This window comes from Mirounga leonina, unplaced genomic scaffold (genome assembly GCF_011800145.1).
Source record: "Mirounga leonina isolate KUSES-001 unplaced genomic scaffold, KU_Mleo_1.0 Mir_82, whole genome shotgun sequence".
In the NCBI taxonomy this organism is placed as follows: domain Eukaryota; kingdom Metazoa; phylum Chordata; class Mammalia; order Carnivora; family Phocidae; genus Mirounga; species Mirounga leonina.
This window is the reverse complement of record NW_023270825.1, coordinates 5208386-5234709: the sequence shown is the minus strand read 5'-3', so window position 1 is coordinate 5234709 and position 26324 is coordinate 5208386. Positions and strand designations below refer to the sequence as shown.

Sequence of the window (26324 nt, the reverse complement as noted above, 5' to 3'; positions counted from 1 at the left end):
GAGGCGGAGACGTGGTTGGCGGGGACGGAGCGCCCGGGGAGGGGTCGAACCGGCGGGGGCGGAGCCGGGCGGGAGTGGGCGGTGCTGGGTCGCGCCGGGCCTGGGGCCGAGGCGGCGCGCGGCGCTGACAGCTGAGTCGGCTCGCGGCCTCCCGCCCCCTCGGTGCCCGGCCCCGACCCTGGCCTACCTAGCCTGCCCGGGAGCCATGAGCCCCGGGCTGCTGCTGCTGCTCGGCAGCGCCGTCCTGGTCGCCTTCGGCCTCTGCTGCACCTTCGTGCACCGCGCTCGCAGCCGCTACGAGCACATCCCCGGGCCGCCGCGGCCCAGGTGAGCGGGGGGTGGGGGCGGGGGCCTGGATGGGGCGCTCGAACGGGGGGCCGGGGGACCGCGTCCAAGCCGGCGCCGGGGCGGGGGGTCCAGCCTCGCCGTTGCGCGTGGCCGCTTGGAGAGGGCGGCCGGGAGAGGGGCGCTAACTATTCTTAGTAACAAATTACTCACAGCCGCAGCAGCTGCTCGGCGCCCACCGCGCTCTGCTGGGCCCCACAAACGTGATGGCAGCGACAACCCTGTTAGGTAGGCGCTATTGTTACCCCATCGTTCAGACGAGGAGACTGAGGCGCGCAGAGGCAAAGTCACCTGCCCAAGGTCACACAGTTGGTAAGCCTAGATTTAAGCCCGGGTCAGCCTTGGCTCTAAAGTGGGCACTCTTAACTTTGAGACTCGGAACGGGGTCACCCCACCCGGATTGCAACACACTCTACTTTGGTCACATTCCCCTTTGTATTTCTGTCCTGGTATATCCTTTTTGTCTTCTCCTTAGTACTTCCGTTCCATCCTTGCCCCCCACCCCCACCCAACTTACCTCCCCACACACCAGAAGCTTACCTTTCTGAAGCTAAATCAAATGTGTCATTTCTCTGCTCTAAAAGCTTTCCATCACTTTAGAAGGAAATCTAATTCTAGATTGAGTCCACTCTGTGGCCAGCAAGGCCCGTGCTGAGCTCTCAGAAACCACTTTGTACTGTTCTCATCCCCCCCCTTGCTTGCTCACTGCTGCGCCCCGTCTTTCTGCAACCCCCCTCCTGCAGCTCCAGGGTCTTGCTGTTCCCCATCTACCCTCTGTAAAGCCCACATAGCCCCCAACTCCTAAGGGGCCATCACCCCTGAAGTTACCTTCTGTTCACTTGTTGACTGTCTGTTCACCTGTTGACTGTGTCTGTCTCCCCCCTTTAGAATGTGAGCCCCGGGAGGGCAGGGATGCTGTGTGTTCCCTCGTGTATCCCCAGCACCTGGCACATTACAGATGCTCAATAAATATTTGTTGAATGAATGAATAAACAATGGTATTAGACACACTTTTTAAAATCTCAGGACATGAACATTCTGGAAGGTGCCCACCTCCAGCCCAAACCAGATGACCTGGCATTGGAAGCCTGAATCCCTGTTTGGTGGATTTGGGAAAGATCTCTGTGGCTGTTGACGCAGGGAGGCAATTGTTCTCCCTGCTGGCTCCCTGTCTTCCCAGGTGCCCTAGCCCACCTTGGGGTCTTCCTTTTCCCATGCTTAGCAGCCCTGTCTTCCACACCACCTAGATGGTTCTTCCCCTCACCTTCCAGGCTTGGATTCAATGCTAACTCCTCAGGGAGGTCCCACCTGCTTCCATGCCCGAATATATCATGTTCATTTTGTAAACTCTGTATCATTGTAAGAGTTGGGTAATTATTTGTGCAACCTCTTGTTAAGTGTCTGTCTTTCCCATAGGCCTGTGTCTGTCTTGTTCACTGCTATGTCCCTGACATCTGGCACGTGCATAGTAGACACTCGATAAACAGTGATTCAAAGTGGATGGTGGAAATCACCTACCAGCTCTGTTAGGTACACTGTCACCCTTCCAACTTTTCAAATCAGCCATCAACAGCTTGGGGTTGAATGAGCTTTGTGCTCATTCTGCTGGGTCTCATCATGACTTGGTCTTCTTGTAAACCCACGTGCATCAAGCACTGCAGACCTGGTCTAGTCTCTTTGTCTTGAGAAGGCAGACCTTAAATCAAGCCCCTTTCTGCCCCTCGCCCATCTCTTTTTTTAAAGTTGCATTTTAAAAATAAAATTATGCCATAAAATTTACCCTTTTAAAGTGTACAATCAGTGCTTTTTAGTATAGTGACAGAGTTGTTCAATCTTAACTGCTGGTTCCAGAACATTTCCATCACTCCAAATAGAAACCCAGTACCCATTAGTTGTCACTCCTCATCTCCCCCTATTCCTCACCCCCCCCCCAGCCCTAGGCAACCACTAATCTGTTTTCTGTCTCTAGATTTGTCAGTTTTGCACATTACATATAAATGGAATCATACAATATGTGGCCTTTTGTGGCTGGCTTCTTTCACTGAGCATCATGTTTTCCAGGTTTATCATGTAGTAGTATGTGTCTGTATTTCTTTCCTTTTATGCCTGCATTCTCCCCCAAATCCTACACTGCAGAATCTACGTGTGACCTACAGGTGCATGTGGGTGGGTGGAGGAGTGGGAGGAGGTTAATTATATAATACTTAATTATATAATTAAATATAATTATAGTTGGGCTCTTTATTCTAAGGAGGTGAACTGAACGATGCATATGCAGAAAGATTTGGGATTAACAGTTGTTTGGTGGTCACATATAAAACTGCACTAAATGAAAGTTCTGGAACCTCTTCTAGCACAGATCAGATGCTTTGGTATTCAAAGCCTGGATCCTCAAACCATGATTGGCAACACCATGGTTGGCAAAGAAGTGTACATACCGAATCTCTAGTAGTAACATTTGCCCCTTGGTGCTTCCAGGCTTTGCCAACTTTCAGGCAAGGATCCCTCTGCCTTACAAGGGGCAGCTGCTGTGCTCCCCCTGCCCCCACCCATCCTCCTCCTTATTCATGAGGAGTCACCAGGATGCCCTCTCCTCCAGGATGTCCTCCTGGAGTTCCCCACAAACAACATCCTACTGCAACCATCCATGTAGCAGCTGAAAACTCAGACCCCACGTTTGGATCCCACACAAACACTTGTGGTTTCTTCATTTTTCTCTCACTGCTCTCAGCTTCCTCATCAGCCCCCACTCTCCTGGTAGCGTGGGATGAATGTAAACTTGACAACAAAAAAGTCTCTCTCTTCCAGTTTTTATTTATTTTGGAATAAGTTTCTCAAGTGGGCTCCTGGGTGGCCTGGGCTCCCTCCGCTCATTCCTACTTGCCAGGTTGCCCGAGGTGGGGTCTGTTCAACAAATTGCCCATTGGCTCCTGGCGATGGTGGCGACCCCTTCCTGGGTTCGTTGGGTGGCGCATCCAAAGGACTTTGGGTACCCAGCTGAGCACTCACCACCCCATTCCACTGGCACGAGGCACAGTCATGACCCCTTACCCTCATTCCTGGCAGCGACCCACACCTCAGCCGTCGTGTGGGCTCCCTTCCTCCCTGTGGCTGCTCACAGTGGGCTCTCCAGATGACCTCACCTTCTTTACCATCCAAGACTTTCTCTGCCCTCAAGAAACCTTGGATTGCCACTGTGCCAACCACAGTGTTATAGGAAACGGCTCGTACTACGGACCGGGCAGGGGAGGGGGATTTTCACCCTCCTCTCTCTCCCTGGGCTGCTCCGCCATATCCAGTCTGCCAACAGGGGCTTGTTTCTGTCAGCCCCCCAGCCCAGTCCCAGTAGTCTACGGTCTGGGAATTCTACCATCCCTTACCTGTTCACTTCTGACACCTGGTCTTCCCGCGCTGCCTTTGCCTCCCCAGCGCCCCCTGCAGGAACTGGAAGGAATGGGTTTTAGTTCCTTTTCCTGCCTGGCCGTGGGGACCGCGCGCCACTCTGTCCCCTGGGCTTTCTTGAAGTGTCACTCACGTTCTTCCCCAAATAGTAGCGGGCCCCAGTGTTTATGGTGGGGGCTCTCAGACAGGCCTGGGAGGGTGAGGAGGGTCTAGACTGTGTTCTCACTCAGGTGATTCAAAACAGAACATTCTCCCAAAACGTGCGGCAATGGGGAGTCACCACGGATACTAGATTATTCTGGAAATACAGCCAGTCATGTGTGATGTCCACGGTCCATCTTTCTGCAGGTGGAGCAGTGTAAGTTCAAGGCCGCTCACCCCGAGTGGGCTTCGGCTGCCCGGCGGCCACACTGCACTTCCTCTTGCGTTTGCCCGCCCACTCCCCAAGTGTTCTTGCTTCTCTTCAGTCCCTGCCACCTCCCCCTCCATCCCCACTCTCAGCCTTTATTCTTGCCTCCTACTTCCCAGAGTAAATGGCACAGCCTGGGAGAACTTCCTTCCAGGGCTGTAGGGCCACAGCTGCCCCCTTCCCTGCACTGGGACCGCAGTGCTTGCGGCCAAGGAGAGCCGTCCCCTTAGTTCAGCAGCTCTGGCCCCAGCAGTGCGCCCCCCTCCTCTGCCATCAGTTTTCCTTGTCTCCTGCATCATTCCCATTTTTATATAACACATTGTAAAAAAAACCAAAAAACAAAAAACACCCGTCTCTTCCCTTCCCATTCCCTCCAACTGCCGCCCCCTGGCTCTGCACCCCCTCAGCAGCCCCCTGAGAAGCCTGCCTATCTTTGGGCCCCCATTCCTCCTTCCCCTCCTCTCTTGGGCCCATCACCCCATCGGGCTCTGTCACCCACCTCTCCACCCACCCTGCTTTGGCCAAGGTCCCAGTGACCTCCCTGCAGCCCCATGCACCAGAGTGCTTCAGTCCCGGTCTTGCCTGGCCCCAGGGCAGCCTGGAGGAGTGCCTGTCCCTCCCCTGTCCTGCTCTCGCTGCAGGCGTCCCACTCCACTCCCCACTGCTCACCTCCGGCCTCCCCAGCCTCTCCTGCTCAGTCTCCCTGGCTGGTGGTCCCTTTGCTGCCTGACCTCCTGGCTCAGTCCCTGGGTCTCTTCTCTGTCTACACTCACCCCTTGTGGTCTGTAAGTACTGCCTCTCTGCTGAGGACTGTCACATTCACATCTCTAGCCTGACTTCAAGTGTGTACTCCCCTGCTTCCCTTAGTAGCTTTCCTCTGCAAGCCCGACAGGTTCAAAGCCAAATTCCTAAATCAATCCACTTGTCTCTGGTCGGTCCGCAGAGGCTGATCCTGAGACAAGAATGGAAATATAAGTGGTTTATGGGGGGTGATCCCTGGGGGGAGTTGGGGACTGGATAGAGAGAGGAGGTCAGAAAGCCAATAAAGCAAGTTACCTCTGGGAACAACTGAGGTGCAACCTCCCAGGGAGCTCCGAGAGCTGACCCCCACCCAGGTGGAGGGCGCAGGGTCATTGGTGGAGGCTGCTCTGGGGGTGTTGAGCTGGAACTTCTGGCCCACCCTTCCTGCAGGCAGAGCCAGGAACCCCAGGCAGAGCCTCCGTGCTGCCCCTCAAATACTGCCTGCGTGGACAAGGGCAGAGGTGGGGTCTGCTGTCCCCCACCAGCTCCTTCTCAGTCCTCCTCACCTTAGTAAATGGCAGCCCCATTCATCCTTCCAACACGCAGCCCAGGAGACTTGAGTCAGCCTTGGACACCACTCTCACACCGACACACCCAGCAAGTCCGCTTGGCTCCTCCTGCAATGTACACTAGAAACCGGGCTTCTTGACTGCACTGGTCTGAGCCTTAACCCCTTTCACAGCCCCTCGCTGGTGCCCCTGCCTCCATTCCTGCCCCCCACCCATCCCATTTATTCTCAGCACAGCAGCTGTGAGAGCAAGCCATTGAAAACCCATCAGACCCTGTCTCTGCTCTGCTCAAAACCCTCCAGTGTCCCCCATTTCAGGGTCAAAGCAGACGTTTTGACAATAGTCCACAAGGCTATTGGTGATCTACCCCCTACCTCGGGGAACCTATCCTGTACCACATCTCCCTCAAACACTCTACTCCGGCCTCAACACCTGCTCCCTGTTCCTTGAACTTACCAAGCACATTCCTACCTCGGGACCTTTGCACCTGCTATTCCCTTTGCCGGGAATGCTCTTCCCCCAGATACCTGGGCAGCCAAGTCCTTCACTTACGGCAGCTCACATGTTAACTTCTTAGAGGGACATTTCCTGACCTGCCTGTAGAAAATGGCAACCCCCCTCCTATCCCCACCTCTGATTACCTACCCCTCTGCTTTTTCTCCCATCGCTCTCCGACTTAATATTTACTTACCTATTTGTTTATTTGCTCTCTATCTCCCTCCTGGAGTTCTCTGACCAGAAAACCCCACCTGCAGTTTTGTCACCCATTCTAGATGGTGTAGTCAGTGAGCTTGTCTGAAATAAGTCATGCAGGGGATAGGACATACCTTAAAACGTGCCACAACGTGACGCCAGACAGACTTGTTCACATTCTGATGATCACACCAGACTTACACACACACACTTACACACACTTAACTTACACAGACTTAGCATCACAAAACAGTCCCCTCGTGAGAAGGACTTTGGGGTGACCTGGTCCCAGCCGTGCAGTGGTGGGCAGATGACCATCTCTCTGGCCTCTGCTGCCCCACCTATAAGACAGGTTAACAACATACCTACCTCCAGGCGGTGGGGGAGGTCAGATGGAATGAGGCGTAGAATGGTGCCCAGCATGTAGCCAGTGTTCGGTGGATGTTCCAAGGTAATTGCACACAATATTACTGTTCACCTTCCATGTGCCAGCCCCCAGCCTCTGCACCAGGGCAGTGGTCTCATCCTTCTCCATCTCCCCTCTATGGAGACTTCTGGAGCTGGCCAGACCTGGCTTTGCGTCCTGCCCGCTTTCTTACCGCGGGCTGCCCCTGAGCCAGCGCCATACCTACTCGTGCCTCAGTCTTCCCATCTGCAAAGTGGGCCTAATAACGCCAACCTCACGGGGTCCTGTGGGGAAGGGGGCGCTCTTTAATGGTGACTTCTGGTGATCTTAAATGTTTCCCGTTTCTTCTAGTTTCCTTCTAGGACACCTCCCCTACTTTTGGAAAAAGGATGAGGTTGGTGGCCGCGTGCTCCAAGATGTGTTTTTGGATTGGTGGGTCCTAGTTGTCATTTGTTGCCCTTACTCCGGCTCAGGTCCCTCGTAGGGCACCCCCCCCCACGTCCCAGGCCAGCACACGCACACTACCCCCTCCCCGGCCAGGTCACTGCCACCCCCAAAGTTCCTCCTCTGAGTGGAGAGGCAGAAGAGACTGGCTCAGAGACAAGTTCTGCCTTTCTCCAGCTGTGTGACCTGAGACTAGCCATCAGGAACCCTGAGCCTCAGTTTCTTCATCTGTAAGCTCAGTGTGGGGTGTGACTCGGTTAACCGTCAGTGTATGCGGTGTTTTACACTTGCCAAAGCATTTTCAAAGACACCATCTGGCTTGATTCCCAGAAAAGGAGGGTAGCAACCGTATTTCATGGATGTGGAAACTGAGCCCCAGTGGGGGGTGTGACTCAGCACTGAGTCCTGGGGTGGGACACCCTGATCCTCCTGCTGGGTGGTGATGGTGATATTCACGTCTCCCGAAGCTGACAGCCTCATTTTGGGTCATTTTGGTTTCCAGGGCTAAGAAGTATGGCCCCGTCGTGCGGGTCAACGTCTTCCATAAAACCTCTGTCATTGTCACGAGCCCTGAATCGGTCAAGGTAGGAAGCAGAGTGGATTCCGAGGGGAGGGACTTTCCCTTCTCTAGCTGGGGGCATGAAACTCAGCCGAAGGGACTGTAGGAGAAATGTCCCGGAGGCACCAGCATTTGGGCTGGTTTCCCAGGGATCCAGAAACGAATGGCATCTTTCTCTCTGACCACCCACCATTTGGGAGTGTGGCCCAGGCGGCGCACACACATTTAGCTCACTCACCTCTCAGCCTTGGTTCCTTCATCTTCAAGGTGGGATCATAACCCCTCTGTCCCCGGGCCATCATGAGAACAAAGATCAATTGATTTATCTCACAAATATTTATATAAACAAATATTTATTTACAAACAAAGGGGCAAAAGATACTTAAACATGCACTTCTTTATGTACTTCACGATTATTAACCCATTTAATCCGCACAGGGGTAGAGACTCTCATCAGCCCCCATGTCAGAGATGAGGAAACAGACAGGGAGCTCCAATCAGTCCATACTAGGTACAGGATGGCACCTGCCATGTGGGTACTAAGAATGGCCATCCGATCATTTACCTTGGAGTTGGCTGAACAGGGCTCAAGTCTGGTGGCTCTGCCATCACTCTGGGCCTCTGTTTCCTCATCTATAAAATAGGGATGATGCCTCTGTGACAGATGGTTGTCAGCATGAAGCTGAAATAACATGTGTGAACCACCTAGCCTGGCACACAGCAATTGCTCAATGAATGATGGTGCTTCTGTTCTCACAGTGGGAACTCAGCAGATGTGCAGGGTGATTCTTGGCGTGAGAAGGAGAAAATGCAACTTAGGGTCCATATCAGGGGAAAAGGCTGAACAACCAGGTGTCTCTAAGAAGGTGCTAAAAATAATTTTTTAAATTTAATTTCAAATGTAGACACAGTTTAAGATTTTTAAAGCATGCTGCCAAAAACCATATATGAAGAACTTCATGACGCTCAATGAGAAAAGTTAAGCCATATATGTTAATACGATGAATTGCATTGGTTGATAATATTCAAGTGTTAAAACCAACCTTGCATTCCTGGTCATGATACAATTTGCTCATCTTCTGCTAAGAATTTTTGTTTCTATATTTATTATTTTCTTATAACGCCTTTGTCTGGTGTGGGGATCAGTTTAATAGACCTTGTAGGATGAGTCAGGAAAGGTCCCGTCTCCTCTGTTTTCTGAGAGAGTTTGTATGGGGTAGTGTTACTTCTTCCTTGAATGTTTGGTGGGACTCACCAGTGAAGCCATCTGAGCCTGGCATTTTTTTTTGAAGGAAGTGCTTTTTGTTTTGTTTCAATTACTCACTTTCTTTAATTGATTTATGACCATTCCAACTTTCTTTTTTTCTAGGGTTTGGTAATTCTTGTCTTTCAAGGCATTTGTCCATTTTGTCTAATTGTTAAAATTATTGGTATAGAGTTGTCCGTAATATTTATTGATTAACTTTTTCATGTCTACTGGCTCTGTGATGATATCCCTTCTTTCATTCCTGCAAACAGTAATTTAGGTTTTCTCTTATTTTCTTAGTCAGGCTAGCAAAATGTTCATCAATTTTATGTATCTTTTCAAAGAACCAGCTTTTGGTTTTATGAATTTCTCCATTGTTTGTCCATTTTCTATTTTCTTGATTTCTGCTCTTTATTATTTCCTTCTCTACTCACTTTGGATTTAATTCGTTCTTGTGCAAATTTTTTAAGGTGGGAGTTTAGAGACTTGATTTTATACTTGCTTCTTTTCTAATATAAGCACTTACAGCCATATATCTCCATATATCTCCTATATCTCCAGATATCTCTGTACATCTCCACATATCTCATATATAGCACAGATGTAACATACATTTCAATATGTGCGTTTGGTTTTTATTTTCATTTGGTTCAAAACAGTTTCTAACTTCCCTTGTGATTTCCTCTTTGATTCATGGATTATTTACATGTAAGTTATTCAATTTCTAAATATTATGGTATTTCCAAATATCTTTTATTATTGATTTCTAGTTTAATTCCGTGAGGTCAGAGAAAATACTCTGCATGATTTCAATCCACCTAAACAAATTGAAGCTTGTTTTATGACCTACCATATGGTCTACCTTGGTGAATGTTTATGAGCACTTAAAAAGAATGTGTATTCGGTGATTGTTGAATGGAATGTTTTAGAAATGTCAGTTAGGAGTTGGTTGATAGTGTTAGCCGAATCTTCTAAGTCCTCATCTAATTTTCTGTATAGTTGTTCTAGCAATTACTTGGAGAGGAATGTCAAACTCTGACCACAGTCATGGGTTTTTCTTTCTTTTTTTTTTTTTTAGAGATTTTATTTATTTATTTATTTGACAGAGAGAGAGAGCAAGAGAGGGAACACAAGCAGGGGGAGTGGGAGAGGGAGAAACAGGGCTCCCGCTGAGCAGGGAGCCCGATGCGGGACTTGATCCCAGGACCCTGGGATCATGACCTGAGCTGAAGGCAGACGCTTAATGACTGAGCCACCCAGGCACCCCAATCATGGGTTTTTCTATTTCTGCTTTTGTTTCTATCAATTTTGATTCGTATATTTTGAAGTTCTATTATTAGGCGTGCACACATTTAGGATTGATATGTCTTTGTGATGAATTGACCCCTTTATCTTTAGAAATGTCCCCCTTTATCCTTGGTAATATTCCATTTCTTGAAGGACATTTTGTCTAGTATTAATGTAGCGACTCCAGCTGTCTTCTGCTTAGTGTTGAATGGTATATCTTTTGCCATCCTTTTACTTTTAACCCATTTGGGTTTTTATATTTAAAGTGGGTTTTGTATAGATAACATATAGTTGGGTGTTGCTGTTTTACAGTCTGGCAATCTCTGCCTTTTAATTGAAGGACTTAGGTTATTTATATTTAATGTAATTATTGATGTGAGGTTTAAATCTCTCTGTTCTTTGCTCTCTGTCCTATCTGTTGTTTGTCCCCCTCTCCTCCTTTCCTGCCTTCTTTTGGATGGAGTATGTTTTAGTATTCCATTTTATCTCCACCATTTGCTTATTGGCTCTCTTTCTTTCTCTCTTAGTGCTTGTCCTAGGATTTATAGTATAATCTTTACCTTATATCAGTCTATCTTCAAATAATATACTACTTCATCTCTGTCTACTTTCAAGATTTTCTCTTTATCACTGTTGTCAGAAATTTGATTATGATCTGCCTTGGTGTACTTTTCTTTTTGTTAATGCTCTGTAGGAGTCTTTGAACTTCTTGGATACGTGGGTTCCTTGAGCATATTTGCAATATTTGTAATAAATGTGTTAAAGTTCCTGTCTGCAAACTCCATCCTCTCTGTTATTTCTGGGCCTGGTTATAGGTAGCTTTTTCTGCTCTTTGGCATGTCTAGTGATTGCATGTTGGATCCTGGGCATTGTGAGTTCTGCATTGTTGAATGCTCACTTTTGTTTCATTCCTTTAAAGGGTGCTGGAATTCATTCTGGAAGACGGTAAAGTTGCCTGTGGATCAGTTTGATCCTTTCCAGGTTTGCTCTAAGGCTTTTATAGGGTTGGTCTTGGGTCAACTTGTACTCTAGAGCTAGTTTAGCCCCAGTACTAAGGAGTGACTCTTCTGGGGACTACATAAAGCCCTTATGTTTGAGATTTAACTCGGGCCAGTGGGAATTTGAACAGTTCTTGGCCTGCGTAAGCTCTGAGAATTGTTCAGCCTGTAGTTACTCAGTGATTCTCCTTTTCCTAGAAGTTTTTAACTCGGTCTTGTGTTCACTGTACGCATGCACAGGTTGGTATTCATCCAAAGATGCAGGGGATCCCTATGCAGATTTCTGCACAGGAGCTCTGTCAATGCATAGCTCCCTCCCCTCAGGTTCTCTGCCTTACAAATTCTAGCCTCCTCTGGCCTGTCTGGACTCTGATTTCTGTCTCATCAACTTGGAAAGCCTACTGGGATGTACTTGAGTTTTATCTTCTAGTGCCTTTATCCTGAAATTGTAAAAAGCTGGAGTAATCTTAGGTCGTAGGGCTCACATCTTTTTTTTTTCTTTTCCTTCTCTTAGGATTCACAATCCAGCACTTCCTGTTGTCTAGTGTCTGAAAACAGACATTTCATGCATTTTGCCTTTTTTTTTTTTTTTTATTGCTTATGGCAAGAGGGCAAGTCCCCAGCAGTTATCCCTTAATGCGCAGAGGAGTGCTGTCAGTGTGGACAACCAGAGAAGGCAGCGAAGGTGCTGAGGGTGCCCCATGCACCCCTCGTGTCCCCAGAACCTAGGTCACTGGGCCTTCAAAGGATCCCCATTCCCAGGGACAGCAGGCATGGGGACCCCCGACTATGGGGACACCTGATTGGAGCCTAAGTTGAGGCTGTTGTGCCTCAGTGTGGGTACTCCTGGGTTTAGGTTGGGAGGGTTGGCACAGACCTTGGACTATTTAGGGATGTTTGAGAGGGACCTGGGAGGTGGGCCTTTATTGTCATAGGGACAGGTAGTGGGTAGTGGGAAGTTGGTTTATAAATGACAGTGGGTGGGGGTGGGTTCTTAGGATATGGCTCATGATCTGAAGTCAGCCATTTTGTGGGTTTCCTTTCAGCTGAAAAATTGATATTAGAGCCCCAGGCTCAGTTCCCAGATCCCAGCAGCCCCTGGATTAATGTACAGTAGAGATATCGTCTTGCTGCTTCCCAGTGCCCACAGGGTAAAGCTCACTGTACTATAAGGCAGACCTCTGGGATCCAGCCCCCTTGCTGCCCCTCCCCACTTCTCACTCTGCCTGAAGGCAGCATGTGGCCTGGGCTTCTCCTGCCTGGATCACAGCCCTCCCTTTCCTCTGTCCCACGGCAAATTGCCTGGATTCAAATCCTATGTCCATCATTCACTGTGTGTGTGACCTTGGGCATTTTAAATCTCAGTTTCTTCATCATATGTAAGATGAGTATAAAAATAGTACCCCCAGCTTATGGCTGACTGGGCTCTAAGTGAGCTATAGGATGCGGATGTGCACCTGACATTCACGGAGCACCTGCTGTGTCTCAGTGTTCTCAGACTCTTCACGTAGAACAAATTTACTCTTCACAGCAACCTTCCCAGGCAGGCACTGTTCTTATCCCCATCATGTGAGATGAGGAAGCTGAAGGCAGAGGAGATGAGTAACTTGCCTGTGGTCATAAAGTTAGCAAGTGGTGGAGCGAAGATGCTGAGCCTGGATCAAGCCCGCTGACTCCACAGCCTGAGCTGTTAACCCCTTGGCTATACTGGCTCAAGAGCTGTCAGCTAATGTTATTATTGCTACCATCCATCTTGTGGTGAGGCAAGTTGATCCTTCCTCCAGGAAGCCTTCCTTGACTTCCATGCCTGGGTTGGCACTAACAATACTGAATCTGTGCCGAGTGTCTCTCCTGTGTCCCAGAAGCCCTCCCTCTGGGCTTCTCCTCTTCCCCACTCTGGTTTCAGAGCAGCACCTGCCTTTCCTCGTTCTTGCTGCTTTGGAAGGTGGTGGGTGTGCTGTGAGGTCCGTGCGTGGGCATTGAAGTGAGGATCCCCCACCGCCCCACTCCAGCTGTGTGGCCACAGGATATCACTGTGCCCCTCTGTGCCCTGCTTTCCTCATCCCCAAACAAGATGCTGTTGCTTGAAGACAGGGTTTCTGGAGGGTTAGGTGAGATTGTGCTGGGTGAAGTACTCACGCCACAGCTGGGACTCAGTTAATGGTGACTGTCGGGGCATTGTTTCACAAGAGTCCAGAAAACTGCTGAGTCCTTTGCAGCCTCTCACGGGTGCACAAGCTCATGTTGGCTTTTTGGGGATGTTTAGAAGTTCCTGATGTCCACCAAGTACAACAAGGACTCCAAGATGTACCACGCAATCCAGACTGTGTTTGGTGAGAGGTAAGGCATGAGGAGGGGCTGGGGTAGAGGCCGGGAAAGCCTCTGGCAGCAGGCAGAGGGCTGCGGGGCCCGGGGCACTGGGCATAGCGTGGAGGCCCGGGCCCAGGCTATCAGGCACACGACAGGTGCCCCATAAGTGGTGGCCACTGCTATTGTCATTGTCACCGTCCTTCTCCTCTTTCCCCTCTGGATAGCAGGGGGAGGGGGAGGGGTTGCAAGGGTGGGGGACATGATCACCCCATTTCTTATTTATTTTTTATCATGGTAAAATTCACAAAAGTCCTCATTTTAACCATGTTGGAGTTACAGCTCAGTGACATTTTGTCCATTCACAATATGGTATAACCATCACCACTGTGTAGTTCCAGAACATTTCCACCATCCCAAAAGGTGACCCTGTCCCCATCAAGCCATCAGTCCCCCTTCCCTCCCTGTTGCTCACATCAGACATTTGTCTCCCGCAGACTGTTTGGCCAAGGCTTGGTGTCCGAATGTGACTATGAGCGCTGGCATAAACAGCGCAGGATCATGGACCTGGCCTTCAGCCGCAGGTGAGTGTGTCCAAGATGGCGGGCCTTGGGAAGGGGGCTGAGTTTCACGGGAGGGGGCCTCACCCCAGCTGAAGGGTGAGAGGTGAGGGCATTAGCAGTCAGAGACAGCAAGGCAGGCTGCCAGGGACACGGGGCTGAACATCAAGGGCTGAGTGACAGTGATGAATGGGGGTGGGGGTCTCCCCTCATCACTCCTCCTCTGGGCTTTTCATTTTCCTTATTATAGTTTTCGCTTTTGGTTACATTTTATGTTTTAAATAACTTTTATTGAGGTATGGTTTCCATACCATACAATTCATCACTTACAATTGAATGGGTTTTAGTATATTCACAAGATTGTACAACTATAACCACAATCCATTTTAGAATACTTTCATCACCCCAAAAAGCAGGCACTCCCTGTTTCCCCTCAGTGGCCTCAGCACCTGGCAACCATTAATCTACTTTCTGTCTCTGGATTTTCATATTCCAGACATTTCTTATAAATGGAATCATACAACATTTCTTTTTTTTTTTTTTTAAGATTTTATTTATTTATTTGAGAGAGAGAGAATGAGAGACAGAGAGCACGAGAGGGAAGAGGGCAGAGGGAGAAGCAGACCCCCCGCTGAGCAGGGAGCCCAATGCGGGACTCGATCCAGGGACTCCAGGATCATGACCTGAGCCGAAGGCAGTCGCTTAACCAACTGAGCCACCCAGGCGCCCCCATACAACATTTCTTTTTGTGCCTGGCTTCTTTCACTTAGCATAAGGTTTTTGAGGTTCATCCATGCCAAAGCATGTTTCAGAATTTCCTTTTTTAATTATCAAATGAAATTCCATTGTATTAGACATACCACATTTTGCTTATCCATTCATCGGTTGATAGACATTTGAATTTTTTCCAATTTCTTGGCTCTTCCAACGGATGCTGTTTCCCCAGCTCCTTGGTCAGCTTGATGGAAACGTTCAACGAGAAAGCCGAGCAGCTGGTGGAGATTCTGGAGGCCAAGGCAGATGGGCAGACCCCGGTGTCCATGCAGGACATGCTGACCTGCACCACCATGGACATCCTGGCCAAGGTGATGGGAGGCTGGTGGGCCATGGGAGCGGGGTCTGACATGGGTCAGAGGGCTGCTCTTCTCTCCCTCTTCCCTTTCCTTGCGTTCCTCCACCCTCCTCCTCGTCCTCCACACATCAACCCCTTCTCTGCATGGGGAACTTCATATCTCCTTGAATATTCAACAGAAACTTGTACGAGATGACAGCTACTAACTCATTCTCTGGGAATGGACCGTGAGAGGTGTGGGGACTGGCCTGTGTCTGGTCAGTGGCAGAAGCTGGACTGGATCTCAGGTCTCCTTGCCTCCCAGCCCAAAACCTACCTCCCCTCAGCACCTGCCCTGGGTCTGGCTTGGCTCTGCACCCTGGCAGGCTGACCAGTGGCGCAATATCCCCCGCACCTGGGTAAGGTCAGTTCAGGCGGCTGGAGTGCAGACACAGTGAAGGGTCATTGTCACCCAGTAATTCAGTGGGAGGCTGGGTATAGAAGGGACACCAAGGAAGGCTGCATTTCTGGGGAAATGCATCTTGTCAAGGAAGGAAGCCAAGGTTTGTGGAGTCGCTACTACGTGCTACGTAGTCCTCACCATGTCCCACGAGGTTGGAATCATCGTGGGTCATTGTAAGGAGTTCCATGACGCAATGCATGTAAGCTCTTAGCCCAGGGCCTGGGTCTCTAGCTGAGCAGCGCCAGGTTCTGCCCTGGGTCTTCAAGTCTTCCCATTGCCCCAGGGAAGACCTCGCCCTTCTCTCTCCCCCAGGCAGCTTTTGGGATGGAAACAGGCATGCTGCTGGGTGCCCAGAAGCCTCTGTCCCGGAAGGTGAAACTCATCCTGGAGGGGATTACTGCATCGCGCAACACTCTGGCGAAGGTACTGCCCCCACACCCCTCCGGTGACCAGAGCTGGCGTTGTCCTAATTTGCTGGAGCACCTCCTCCAGTGACCTTTTTTCAGAATGGGTTTTGAGCTCTGGTTATGACTGAAGCGACTTCTGAATCAGTTAGGATTTGCATACATCACCTAACGTAGAGAATCAAAATCAAAGTGGTTTAAGTAAATTAGGAGTTAATCTTCCTCTCATGTAAAATCATCCAGAAGCTGGCAATCTAGGAGGGCTGTGCTAGGGCCACAATGTCAGATGTTCCTGGAATTTTTTTGTCTTTCTGTTCTGCTGTCTCCAGCATATCACCTCATTGTTATAAGATCGCTGCTGCAGCTCCAGCTATCACCTCCTTGTTCCAGGCATGAAGGAGGAAGAAGGGAGAGAGGTGGTACTTGAATTGATCCTCAGATGCCCAGGGCCTCTTCCTGTTCCCTGGGACTTCAGCCTCTGAGCTTGGGATCCCCTGATGCCACCCCGTCTTTTCTGCAGTTGATTCTACCTCCCTCCCCTCTGGCTGTGGTTTCCTCCTTCCTTTCAGTCCTAGCCACCTCCATCCTTCAGGGACCCCGTCTAATTTTCTAGGCACCTTTCCCATCACATCTAGGGATTTGGTACAGGAAAGGGAAGCCAATGCTTGGGCTCAGCCTGCCATGTTGGTCAAATCTCCTTGGCTGCTTTATCTTTTCTAGATATTTCTAGAATTTTCTCGCAGTCTTCCCACCTCCCAGCTTGCCTGTGCTGCTGTGGGTTTCTAAAGTCATTTCAGAGCTGGGGGAGAGGGAGAGGTTGACCTGTGTGCTTGGTTGGTGTCCTGAGCGGGAGTTCTTATTCAGTTTATGCCAGGGAAGTGGAAGCAGGTCCAAGAGATCCGGGAGAGCATCCGCTTTCTGCGCCAGGTTGGCAAGGACTGGGTCCAGCGCCGCCGGGAGGCCCTGAAGAGGGGGGAGGACGTCCCTGCCGACATCCTTACACAGATCCTCAAAGGTTCGAGGGCTCCCATGTGGGCCTTGGGAGGGCCGGGCGGCAGGGGTGCCCCCTGTCATGGTGGCTGATCACACTTGACTCCGGGTGTCTCTATCTGGCTTCCGGGGAGAAGGTCATTTGCTTCATCGCTGGGCCGCGGGGCAAGGGAACAAGGGGTACAAGTATAGCAGGCGTCTGCTGCTGGGCCCTGAGACCCTCCTTGTCTTTCAGCTGAAGAGGGGGCCCAGGACGATGAGATCCTGCTGGACAACTTCGTCACCTTCTTCATTGCTGGTTTGTAGCTCCAGGGGTGGCCAAGGGCTCAAGGCTTTGCAGAAATGGTGGGAACCAGGCATCCCCTCAGACCTGACTCTGGGCGATTTTTCGGGTTGTCTGCGCAGAGTTCTGCTGCAGAAGTGAGGGGCTGGGATAGGGGAGCAGAAGGCCTCCCTGTGCTCGGGGAGGTCTGGGAGGTCTTCTCGGTGGCCGCTGACCTGGTGATGGAGCTGGCCACTGTGAGGGGGCGTGAAGCTGCCTTTTTGGGCTCAGGAGAGCTTGGCCATGTGAACTCAAGGCCCTACCCCCTCAGCATTTATGAGGAGACCTTCATTAGACCAGCACAAAAAGACGTGCCAGGCAACTTCATTCCTTTGCTCATCAAATTTTTTTTTTAAGATTTTACTTCTTTATTTGAGAGAGAGCACAAGCAGGGGGGAGCAGCAGAGGGAGAGGAAGAAGCAGACTCCCCACTGAGCAGGGAGCCCAGCTCGGGGCTTGATCCCAGGACCCTAGGATCATGACCCAAGCTGAAGGCAGACGCTTAACCAACTAAGCCACCCAGACACCCCAGGAGGAGCTTTTAGGGTGTAAAAACCAGATGCATGGGGACAAATGCCATTTATTGGACTACATTGGCTGGCACAGGGGATCTGTGGGTGGGCAGCCTATCTCCTTCCTATCTGGACACCCAGCTCAGTTGCAGGGGGCAGAAGTGAGGACCTGAACTGCCACCATGGGCTCAGGGTCTCGGAGGCAGCTGGGGCAGACCAGCAGCAGCCTGGTAGCCCCATGTAGAACTGCTGCTCTCCTTTCCCGCAGGCCATGAGACCTCTGCCAATCATTTGGCATTCACGGTGATGGAGCTGTCCCGCCAACCTGAGATCTTGGCAAGGTACAGAATGGGGAGACTTGGTGGGGGGGTAGTGGCTCCCCTTGAAACTGGTGAAGGGATTGTCTGATGTCTTGCACCTCCCACGGCTGAGCCTCCTCCAGTGTGTCCTGCTTCTCTTCACCCCAGGGCCTTTGCACATGCCAGTCCCTCTTCTGGAAGCTCCTCTCCCTGCTTTTCTCTTGGAGAACTCCTTGTCCAACCCTGTAGAAGCCTTCTCACACTCCTAAAGTAGCTATTCTGTGTTTTCCCCTCCTAGGCTCTTCCCAGCTCATGAATGCCTTTTTCTCCAGGGCTGGTTTGCTTTGAGTCTGTTTCAGTCATGAAACTAGAAGCTCCAAAAAAGCAGGGACCATGGCTCTTTCCCTCCCCATGCTGTGCTCAGTGCCTGGCCAGGGGCTGGCACTGAGAATTGAACAGAACTCCAGCTCAGCATTGAGGAAGGGCTTATCCTCAGCCGGCGAGACAAAGGAGGGTACCCAGGAGATGGTGTTTGAGCTGGGCCATTGGTTTCCTTAAATAGAAACAGGTTCCCTCGATGACCATTGCACAGACTGACTGCGCCAATGTGAAAGCACTCTGAAAACCCCGACAGGCGTGGGGGCGGGAGCCCCAGAGGCGGGGAAAGCCTTGATTACAGTTGTTAATCAGCAGCGTCCACGGGCAGACGTGAATGATCGCTTGCGAGTATAAGATGGTTGGTTGGGGTTTTAAATACATCTATAATACTAATATGCTCTTTATAAAAATTTGGAAAAGGGAGAAAAGTTATAATAATAATAGTAATTAATAATAATAATAATTCCACCCATGGTGCCCCACCCCTCGAGGCAGTTCACGATTAACTACTGAATTTCACCGTGTGTTTTATCACATTGCCCCACATTATTTATTGTAAACTCTTCTTCCAAATCCACTTTTTAATATTGTGGATATATACACACACACATACATGCATAAAATTTGCCTTTTTTTTTTTAAGGTTTTATTTATTTGACAGAAAGAGACACAGCGAGAGAGGGAACCCAAGCAGGGGGAGTGGGAGAGGGAGAAAGAGGCTTCCCGTGGAGCAGGGAGCCCAATGCGGGGCTCGATCCCAGGACCCTGGGATCATGACCTGAGCCAAAGGCAGACACTTAACGACTGAGCCACCCAGGTGCCCCTAAAATTTGCCATTTTAACCATTTTTAAGGGCATAGTTCAGTGGCATTAAGCACATTCCCATGGCTGTGCAACCACCACCATTTCCAGAACTTTCTCATCATTGCAACGGACATTGTCCCCAGTAAACACTAGCTTCCCAACCGCCTCAGCCCCTGGGCCCCCCTCAGAGCCCCCATTCTACTCTCTGTCTTTATGAATTTAACTCCTCTAGGGACCTCATATAGGAATCACACAGTAATTGACCTTTTTGTCTGGCTTATCTCACTTAGTATAATGTCTTTAAGTTCCATCCATGTTTTAGCAGGTGTCAAGACTTCCCTCCTTTTTAAGACTGAATAATATTCCATCATATGGTTAGGCCACGTATTTTTTTAAGATTTTATTTATTTATTTGAGAGTGAGAGTGAATGAGAGAGAGAGAAGGAGCAGGGGGAGAGGCAGAGAGAGAGGGAGAAGCAGACTGCTCACTGAGCAGGGAGCCTGACATGGGGCTCGATCCCAGGACCCCAGGATCAAGACCTGAGCTGAAGGCAGATGCTTAGACCACTGAGCCACCCAAGCGCCCCATGGAGAGACCACATTTTGTTAATCTATTCATGTGGTGATGGACACCGGGGTTGCTTCTGGCCTTCGGCTACTGTGAATAATGCTGCTATGAACTTGGGTGTACAGGTATCTACTGGACCCTACTTTCAATGTGGGGGCGCACACACCCAGAGTGGAATTGCTGGAGCATATGGTAATTCTACATTTCACGTTTTGAGGCACCGCCATCCCATTTTCCATACACACCCGCACCAGGTTCCATTCCCTCGGACAATGCACAAGGGTTCCGCTTGCTCCACAGCCTTGCTAACGCTTGGTGTGACGTTCCTCGTGTGTGTGACGTGGTCCAAATCCACTTTCGGTGCTGCATATTCTTCTAACGGTGCCCGTCTTAAGGCTTACTCAGCCGGCATCCGTGCGCTGCTCGTTGTTTCCCGCTGTGGGCTGCTGTGAGCCAGGCTGAGCCAGGCTGAGCCAGGCTGCTCGGCGCAGAGAGCTTGTTCGGTGGTGCATTTATTTTCTGCAGCTGGTTCCAAGCAGCAAGCACGGAGGGGGAATATTGTAAGGCCCCGGAACATAATTGCCAACCGCTCGGGCATCTCGGTTGCAACGTGGGTTCCTGGATGTCTTCAACAATGGGGCGGGCCATGCGTGCGTGCGTGCGACCGATGGGGTGCCCCAGGCGGCTCTCCACGCTCCCCTCCATCCCTCCTTCCTAAAACTAGTAGGGGGCGACCTGTCCTTGGGGACGAGCTTGTCTTTGTCTGCCCTGACAGGCTGCAGGTGGAGGTGGACGAGGTCATCGGTTCTAAGAGGCACCTGGACTGTGACGACCTGGGGAGACTGCAGTACCTGTCCCAGGTGTGGGGGCGGGAGAGAAGCTTCTGGGCGCTTGTGGGTGGTTCATCAAGCCAGGCTTGCCGCCCCCCTGAACTCTTTCGTACGGGTGTTCTCTAACTTCACTGCACGTGAGAATGTCCCAGGATATTAAAAAAAAAAACAAAAAACAACTCCCCGGACCAGCAGCCCTTGATCCTTGATCGAATGGCCAATGGCGCTGTTTGCATTTCCGGGGGAGGCCGGGCACTTCCAGGAGCCTTAAGCTGGCCACCAGGGGCCAGACTCAGCGACCCCCTCTGGTCCCAACAAAGCACAGCAGGAGGCCTGGCTTGAGCTGGGGGAGGGCTCCTCTGAGAAGGTGGTGCCCTGGTTCAGAGGGAGGCCTGGGTCCTGATCCGGGCTCCATCATGGTGGTTCTGCACAACCCCCTTATTTTGGGCCTCAGTTTCTCCTGTGACAGGAGGGGTTGGACAAGAAGATGAGGCTAACTTGGCGGGGGCCTGGGACCTGGTCCTGGATGTGGGAGCAAAGTTGGGTCTGGGGCACGCCACTGGCACGTTCTGGGGGGATCTCCTGACTTCTCTCTTTGTCTCCCCGTGTGGCTTCTGTAGGTTCTCAAAGAGTCGCTGAGGCTGTACCCGCCGGCATGGGGCACCTTTCGCCTGCTGGAGGAGGAGACCTTGATTGACGGGGTCAGAGTGCCCGGAAACACCCCGCTCCTGGTGTGTGGGGGCCCTCCCTGCCTGCCCCCAGGGTGACCAAGCTCTGAGGTCGGGACGTCCGTGGCCCTGTTGTCACCACTGGGGTCTCTCATTCAAGTTGCACTATGACACTGTGAGGTCTTTCTTCCCTTTCACACTGGTGTAAGGTTGCAGTGGATGATTCTGGAAAGGAGGCACCCTGTTTACATCTGAGGACACTGAGGCTCAGAGAGGTTAGGTCACTTTCCTGAGGTCACATACCTGGCCGGGGGCAGATACAAGATGTGCCCAGTTTCACAGCTGACCCCAGGCTGTCCAATTCCTTCTGTCTCCCCTCCACAGCCCCTTCTTCCACGGAGGGTGACTTTCCCTCCCTCCTCTCCTTTACTTGTTTCTTTCTTTCTCTCTCTCTTTTTTTTTTTTAGAGAGAGAGCACGAGAGCATGAGCAGAGGGGTGGGGAGGGGGAGAGGCAGAGGGAGAGAAGAATCTTAAGCGGGCTCCATGCTGAGCACAGAGCCCAAGCGGGGCTCGATCTCACGACCCTGAGATCATGACCTGAGCCCAAATCAAGATTCGGACTCTCAACCGACTGAACCACCCGGGTGCCCCTACTTGTTTCTTTGTTTACACATACATTCATTTATTCCCCCATCGGGCATCCCTTCATGCACAGTGACTCCTGGAAACCCACCCCCAAACTAGAAATGTGTCACTGTCCAGCTTCCCTCCAGAAGCAATCACTGTCCTGAATTCTGTGCTTGCCATTGCCTCGCCTTTTTGTGTATGCGTGTGTGTGTGTGTGTGTGTATGCCCACGAGGTGATATGTCCCAGGACTGCTTTGTGACTGGAGGCCCTCGGTTCACTGCTGTATCATATTCTGCTATGTGGAGACCACCGCCCCGTTCTCAATTCTGGGTCAGTGGGCATCCGAGAGTTGCCCCGTTTCCCGCTGCTGCCACTGTTCCTGCCCGCATGACCGGTGGGCGGTGCAGACGGGGGCGGGAGGGCTGGGGTGTGGGATAGCTGAATGATCAGCTTGGTAAACTAGCACCAAAATGTTTTCCAGAGCACCTGTGCCAACCCGGACTCCCACCAACGGGGTTCCTTATCCTCCCCAACACCTAGTATGGCCCAGCTTCTTAGTTTTTGCAACCGAACAAGTGCAAGGAAGGTACTTCCCTGTGGTCTTGATTTGCACTGTCCTGGTTACTTCCTAGCGAGGCTCGCAGCCCTGTGCTACTTTTCTCCTTCTGGGCTGTCTCATCGCTCTGCAGCACTTCTTTAAAAAATCATACGTTAATCCTTTGTCAGGTATGTGGGTTGCAAATGTCGTCTTTAGGTTTGTGGATTCTCTTTGTTAAAGCGTTTTCAATGATCTGAAGTTCTTAAGTTTGTCGTGTCCCTTCTCTTGTCTTAGGGAACCCCCCCGCCCCCATCCTGAGGTCAGCATTGTCGCTTACATCGTCTTCTAACAATTTCACACTTTTCTTTCGCAAGTTAAGTTTGTATCCACCTGGAGTTGACTTTGCATATAGTGTAAGGTGGGGATCTGGTTTTGTTTCCTGGGGCTGTCAGAACAAAGCACCACAGATGCGGCGCGTAGCAGTGGAAATGTACTTTCTTACAGTTCTAGAGGCTGGGGATCCAAGATCGAGGTGCTGGCAGGGTTGGGTTCTCCTGAGGCCTCTCTCCTTGGTTTGCAGATGCCACCTTCCTGCCGTGCCCTCCCAAGACCTCTTCTGCGTGTGTCTGTCCTAATCTCCTCTTCTTCTAAGGACACGAGCCAGACTGGAGTAGGGTCCACCCTAATGACCTCATTATAACTTGATTAGACTATCTTGGAATACAGTCACATTCTGAGGTTAGGACTTTAACATCAGAATTTTAGGGGGACACAGTTCAGCCCATGGCATGACCCGTTTTTATTTACAAAGGAAAGCGACATGCTTCTTTCTGGTTCTATCTATTAGGCAGCCCCCTCCCCCATCCTGCCCCACCTGGGCTTCCCAGGACTCTGCTACACCCTCTCCAGCTTATATCCGAGTGTGTTCTTTATTCTGTTTATCTGCTCCCTTTTTTCTTATTAACACCCCTGCACCAGTACCACCTGTCTGAGTGACCGAGGTGGTGGTTTAGAATGCCCTTACGTCTGGCTGGGCAGGTGTACGGCTGTGTGGGCCGTGAGTGGGCAGACCCCGGTTCCAATGCCAGCCCCGCTCTGGCAGGCTGGGTCATCTCTGGGCCTCAGTGCCCTCCTTGTAAGATGGGGATGATGATGCCTGATCCCTGAGTCACAGTTTACTGAGAAGAGTCAAAGAATAATGTAGTCACGTGTCTGGCAAAATTCCCTAGCACACCGTAGGTGCCCTTCGCTGGTCTCAGACACCTCTCCACCTTATGCTCCCACCCACTTTTCAGAGCCTCGTTCCAGGCCCTCCCTTCACCCTGCATGCCCTGGACTCTCAGCACAAAGAACCAGGGGCAGAGGGGGCTCAGGGAGCTCTTTTGTGCAAGAGTAATGAGGCAGAGGTTGGGACCCAGGGCCCAAGTTATGGGGGGCATGTATGGCCCATGGAGGCCAGGGGCATGGAACATTAACCCCAGTAGGGAGGTGACGTGGCATGCATTGAAAGGCTAGTGGGCCCCTGGGCTCCTCTGCCTCACCCCTCTTCAGCAGCCCCCGACACCCCAGAGGCAAGCCTTGTGCCAAATAACAGCTCTCAGAGATCTTGAGAAAGATGCTCTCGAAGCAGACCTGAGTTTGAATCTCAGTTTGGCCACTTACTTGCCGGCTGACTTTAGGCAAGTCACGAACCTCTCTCTGAGCCTCAGTTTTCTCATCTGTAAAATAGGGATAGTTGTATTCCCCCCACTGCATGGGGCCAAGCATGGGATGATGCAGCAGCCAGATGCCCTTGTTGGCACACTGGGCTGTCCCCCTCCTTCCTCTTAGGCACTTTCCAGGAGCCAGTGGAGTCCCATACTGGCCCAGATGGGGGGGTGGAGTAGAGTGGGGGGTGGGCCTCCTCTGCTCCTGGTCACTCCACTGGGTGGCCGCAGCGGGTCGGGGAGGTGTGAGGGGGCTCATCTTTGGAACCGGAGACAAGTGGATCCTCTGCCCCGCAGTTCAGCACCTACGTCATGGGGCGTATGGACACGTACTTTGAGGACCCACTGACTTTCAACCCCGATCGCTTCAGCCCCAAAGCACCCAAGTAAGTCTCTCTTCAAGCTGTGCATGTGGGAGAAGGATGTCCAGTGATCTCTGCTCTGAACTGCCTATGAGCCCTGAGCCCACATAGCCTTCCAGATCACTGTGAGGGAGTTGTGATCCGCACTCTGCCCCCTTTAATGGAGACAAAATCACAGCTCAGAGAGGTTAGGTAACTTGTCCAAGGGCATGAAGCCAGGAGCCGCAGAGCTGGGGCTTGAGCCAGCTCAGACTGGTTTCTGCACCCGTGCTCAGAACCCGTCCCTTGTACTGGGAAGCCCTGTGACTCGGGCCAGGGACCACACCTCCCACTGCTTTGATGGTCCTCTCTGAGAAATGGGAATCCTGATGGCTCCGTCTGCAGCTCGCTATGGGGGTGAATGCCTGAAAGTACAGTGAGGGGGGTTGCTGGTGGCTGGCTCCAGGGACAGGCCACCTGCATCCAGACTCTGCCCAGAACTGGACATGTGACCAGCTGAACATAGAAGTGCCATAGGATCGTGAGCTCCTTAGTTCCTCCTTCTGTGAACTGGGGATAAGAACAGCTCCTTCTGGAAGGCTCCAGAGGAGGATAACATGAGAAAATGCTGATGCAGAGCCTGACGGAGCCAGCTGTTGATGTTTTCAGTGTATGCAAGACCCAGCCCTGGTGCACAGCCACGCATCAGCGAGGGATGGGTTTGTCACCGCTGGGGTGGAGCTGTGACAGGACTGCCACCTCCTGACTCCTCTCTCCCTGCAGGCCGAGGTTCACCTACTTCCCCTTCTCTCTGGGACCGCGCTCCTGCATCGGGCAGCAGTTTGCTCAGGTAGGAGGCCACGGCTGGGGCTTCTGCCCGGAGCTGACTTCAGGGGTGGTGTGTCGTCCTGGGCCAGGAGGCATTTCGGAGCCCTGCTCTGGGACCCCTGGCTGGGGGCTGGGGGCTGGGCCAGGCAGCTGCACATTCACGCCCCGTGCCTCCTGCCCTTCCTCACTTCCGCACACAGATGGAGGTGAAGGTGGTCATGGCCAAGCTGCTGCAGAGGCTCGAGTTCCGGCTGGTGCCCGGGCAGCGTTACGGGCTGCAGGAGCAGGCCACGCTCAAGCCGCTGGACCCCGTGCTTTGTACTCTGCTACCCCGGGGCTGGCAGCCCGCACCCCCGCCGCCCTGCTGAGCGGGCCTGGGCTGGATGGGACTCCTCGGGCAAAGGCATCACACCCACGCTCCTCTGCAAGCCCACTGCCACCCGCCCTGCTCCCCTGCCCCCTTCCTCAGGGGCACCCTCCACGCTGGCTCCCGGTGGGCCCCCTGCCAACCACCACCTGCTTCACACCTCCCCCTTCCCCCCCAGAGCTCCCTGTCCACTGCTAACTCCACGCCCTTCCTGGACTGGCCCCTGCCTAACTTCCAGCTGCCGCCCAGACGTGCCGTCTCTTACCCCGGACCTCTTCGCATAGGCCACTCCCTCTGCCACACGCCCTAACTCTTGCTCACTTCCTAAAACCCTCTTCAGGTGTCACCTCCTCCAGGAAGCCCTCCCTGCCACCCCCGGCCGGGCCAGGGGCCCCTCCTCTGTGCTCCCTTGGTCACCTGTGCTACCTCTAACACCACACTGACCACACTGTATTGTGAGTGTCCTTTGACGTGACCAACTGCCCTGCCAGGCTGTGAGCGCCTCATGGGCGAGGTCTGTGTATGATTCGTCTCTGAGCCCCCCTGGGCCTGGCACAGAGTCGATGCTCAATAAATATGTGTTGACTGCATGAATGAATGGCCAGACCAGGCCAGAGTACTCTGGCCTCAGTTGCTCATCTGGTAAACGAGAGCGATGTT

The 26324-nt window shown here is 51.7% G+C and overlaps 1 protein-coding gene across 1 annotated transcript; it reads left to right on the top strand.

The window, feature by feature from the left end:
* Positions 1 to 94: 94 nt before the first annotated feature.
* On the top strand, positions 95 to 26324 carry LOC118002291 (cholesterol 24-hydroxylase). The gene is made up of 15 exons (XM_034992645.1): positions 95 to 327; positions 6917 to 6997; positions 7512 to 7593; positions 13366 to 13439; positions 13904 to 13990; positions 14913 to 15051; positions 15793 to 15903; positions 16749 to 16899; positions 17110 to 17172; positions 17977 to 18049; positions 20533 to 20617; positions 21208 to 21318; positions 24426 to 24514; positions 25253 to 25319; positions 25498 to 26324. The coding sequence occupies exons 1-15, from the start codon at positions 206 to 208 to the stop codon at positions 25663 to 25665; spliced, it is 1503 nt and encodes a 500-aa protein (XP_034848536.1). The 5' UTR covers positions 95 to 205; the 3' UTR covers positions 25666 to 26324.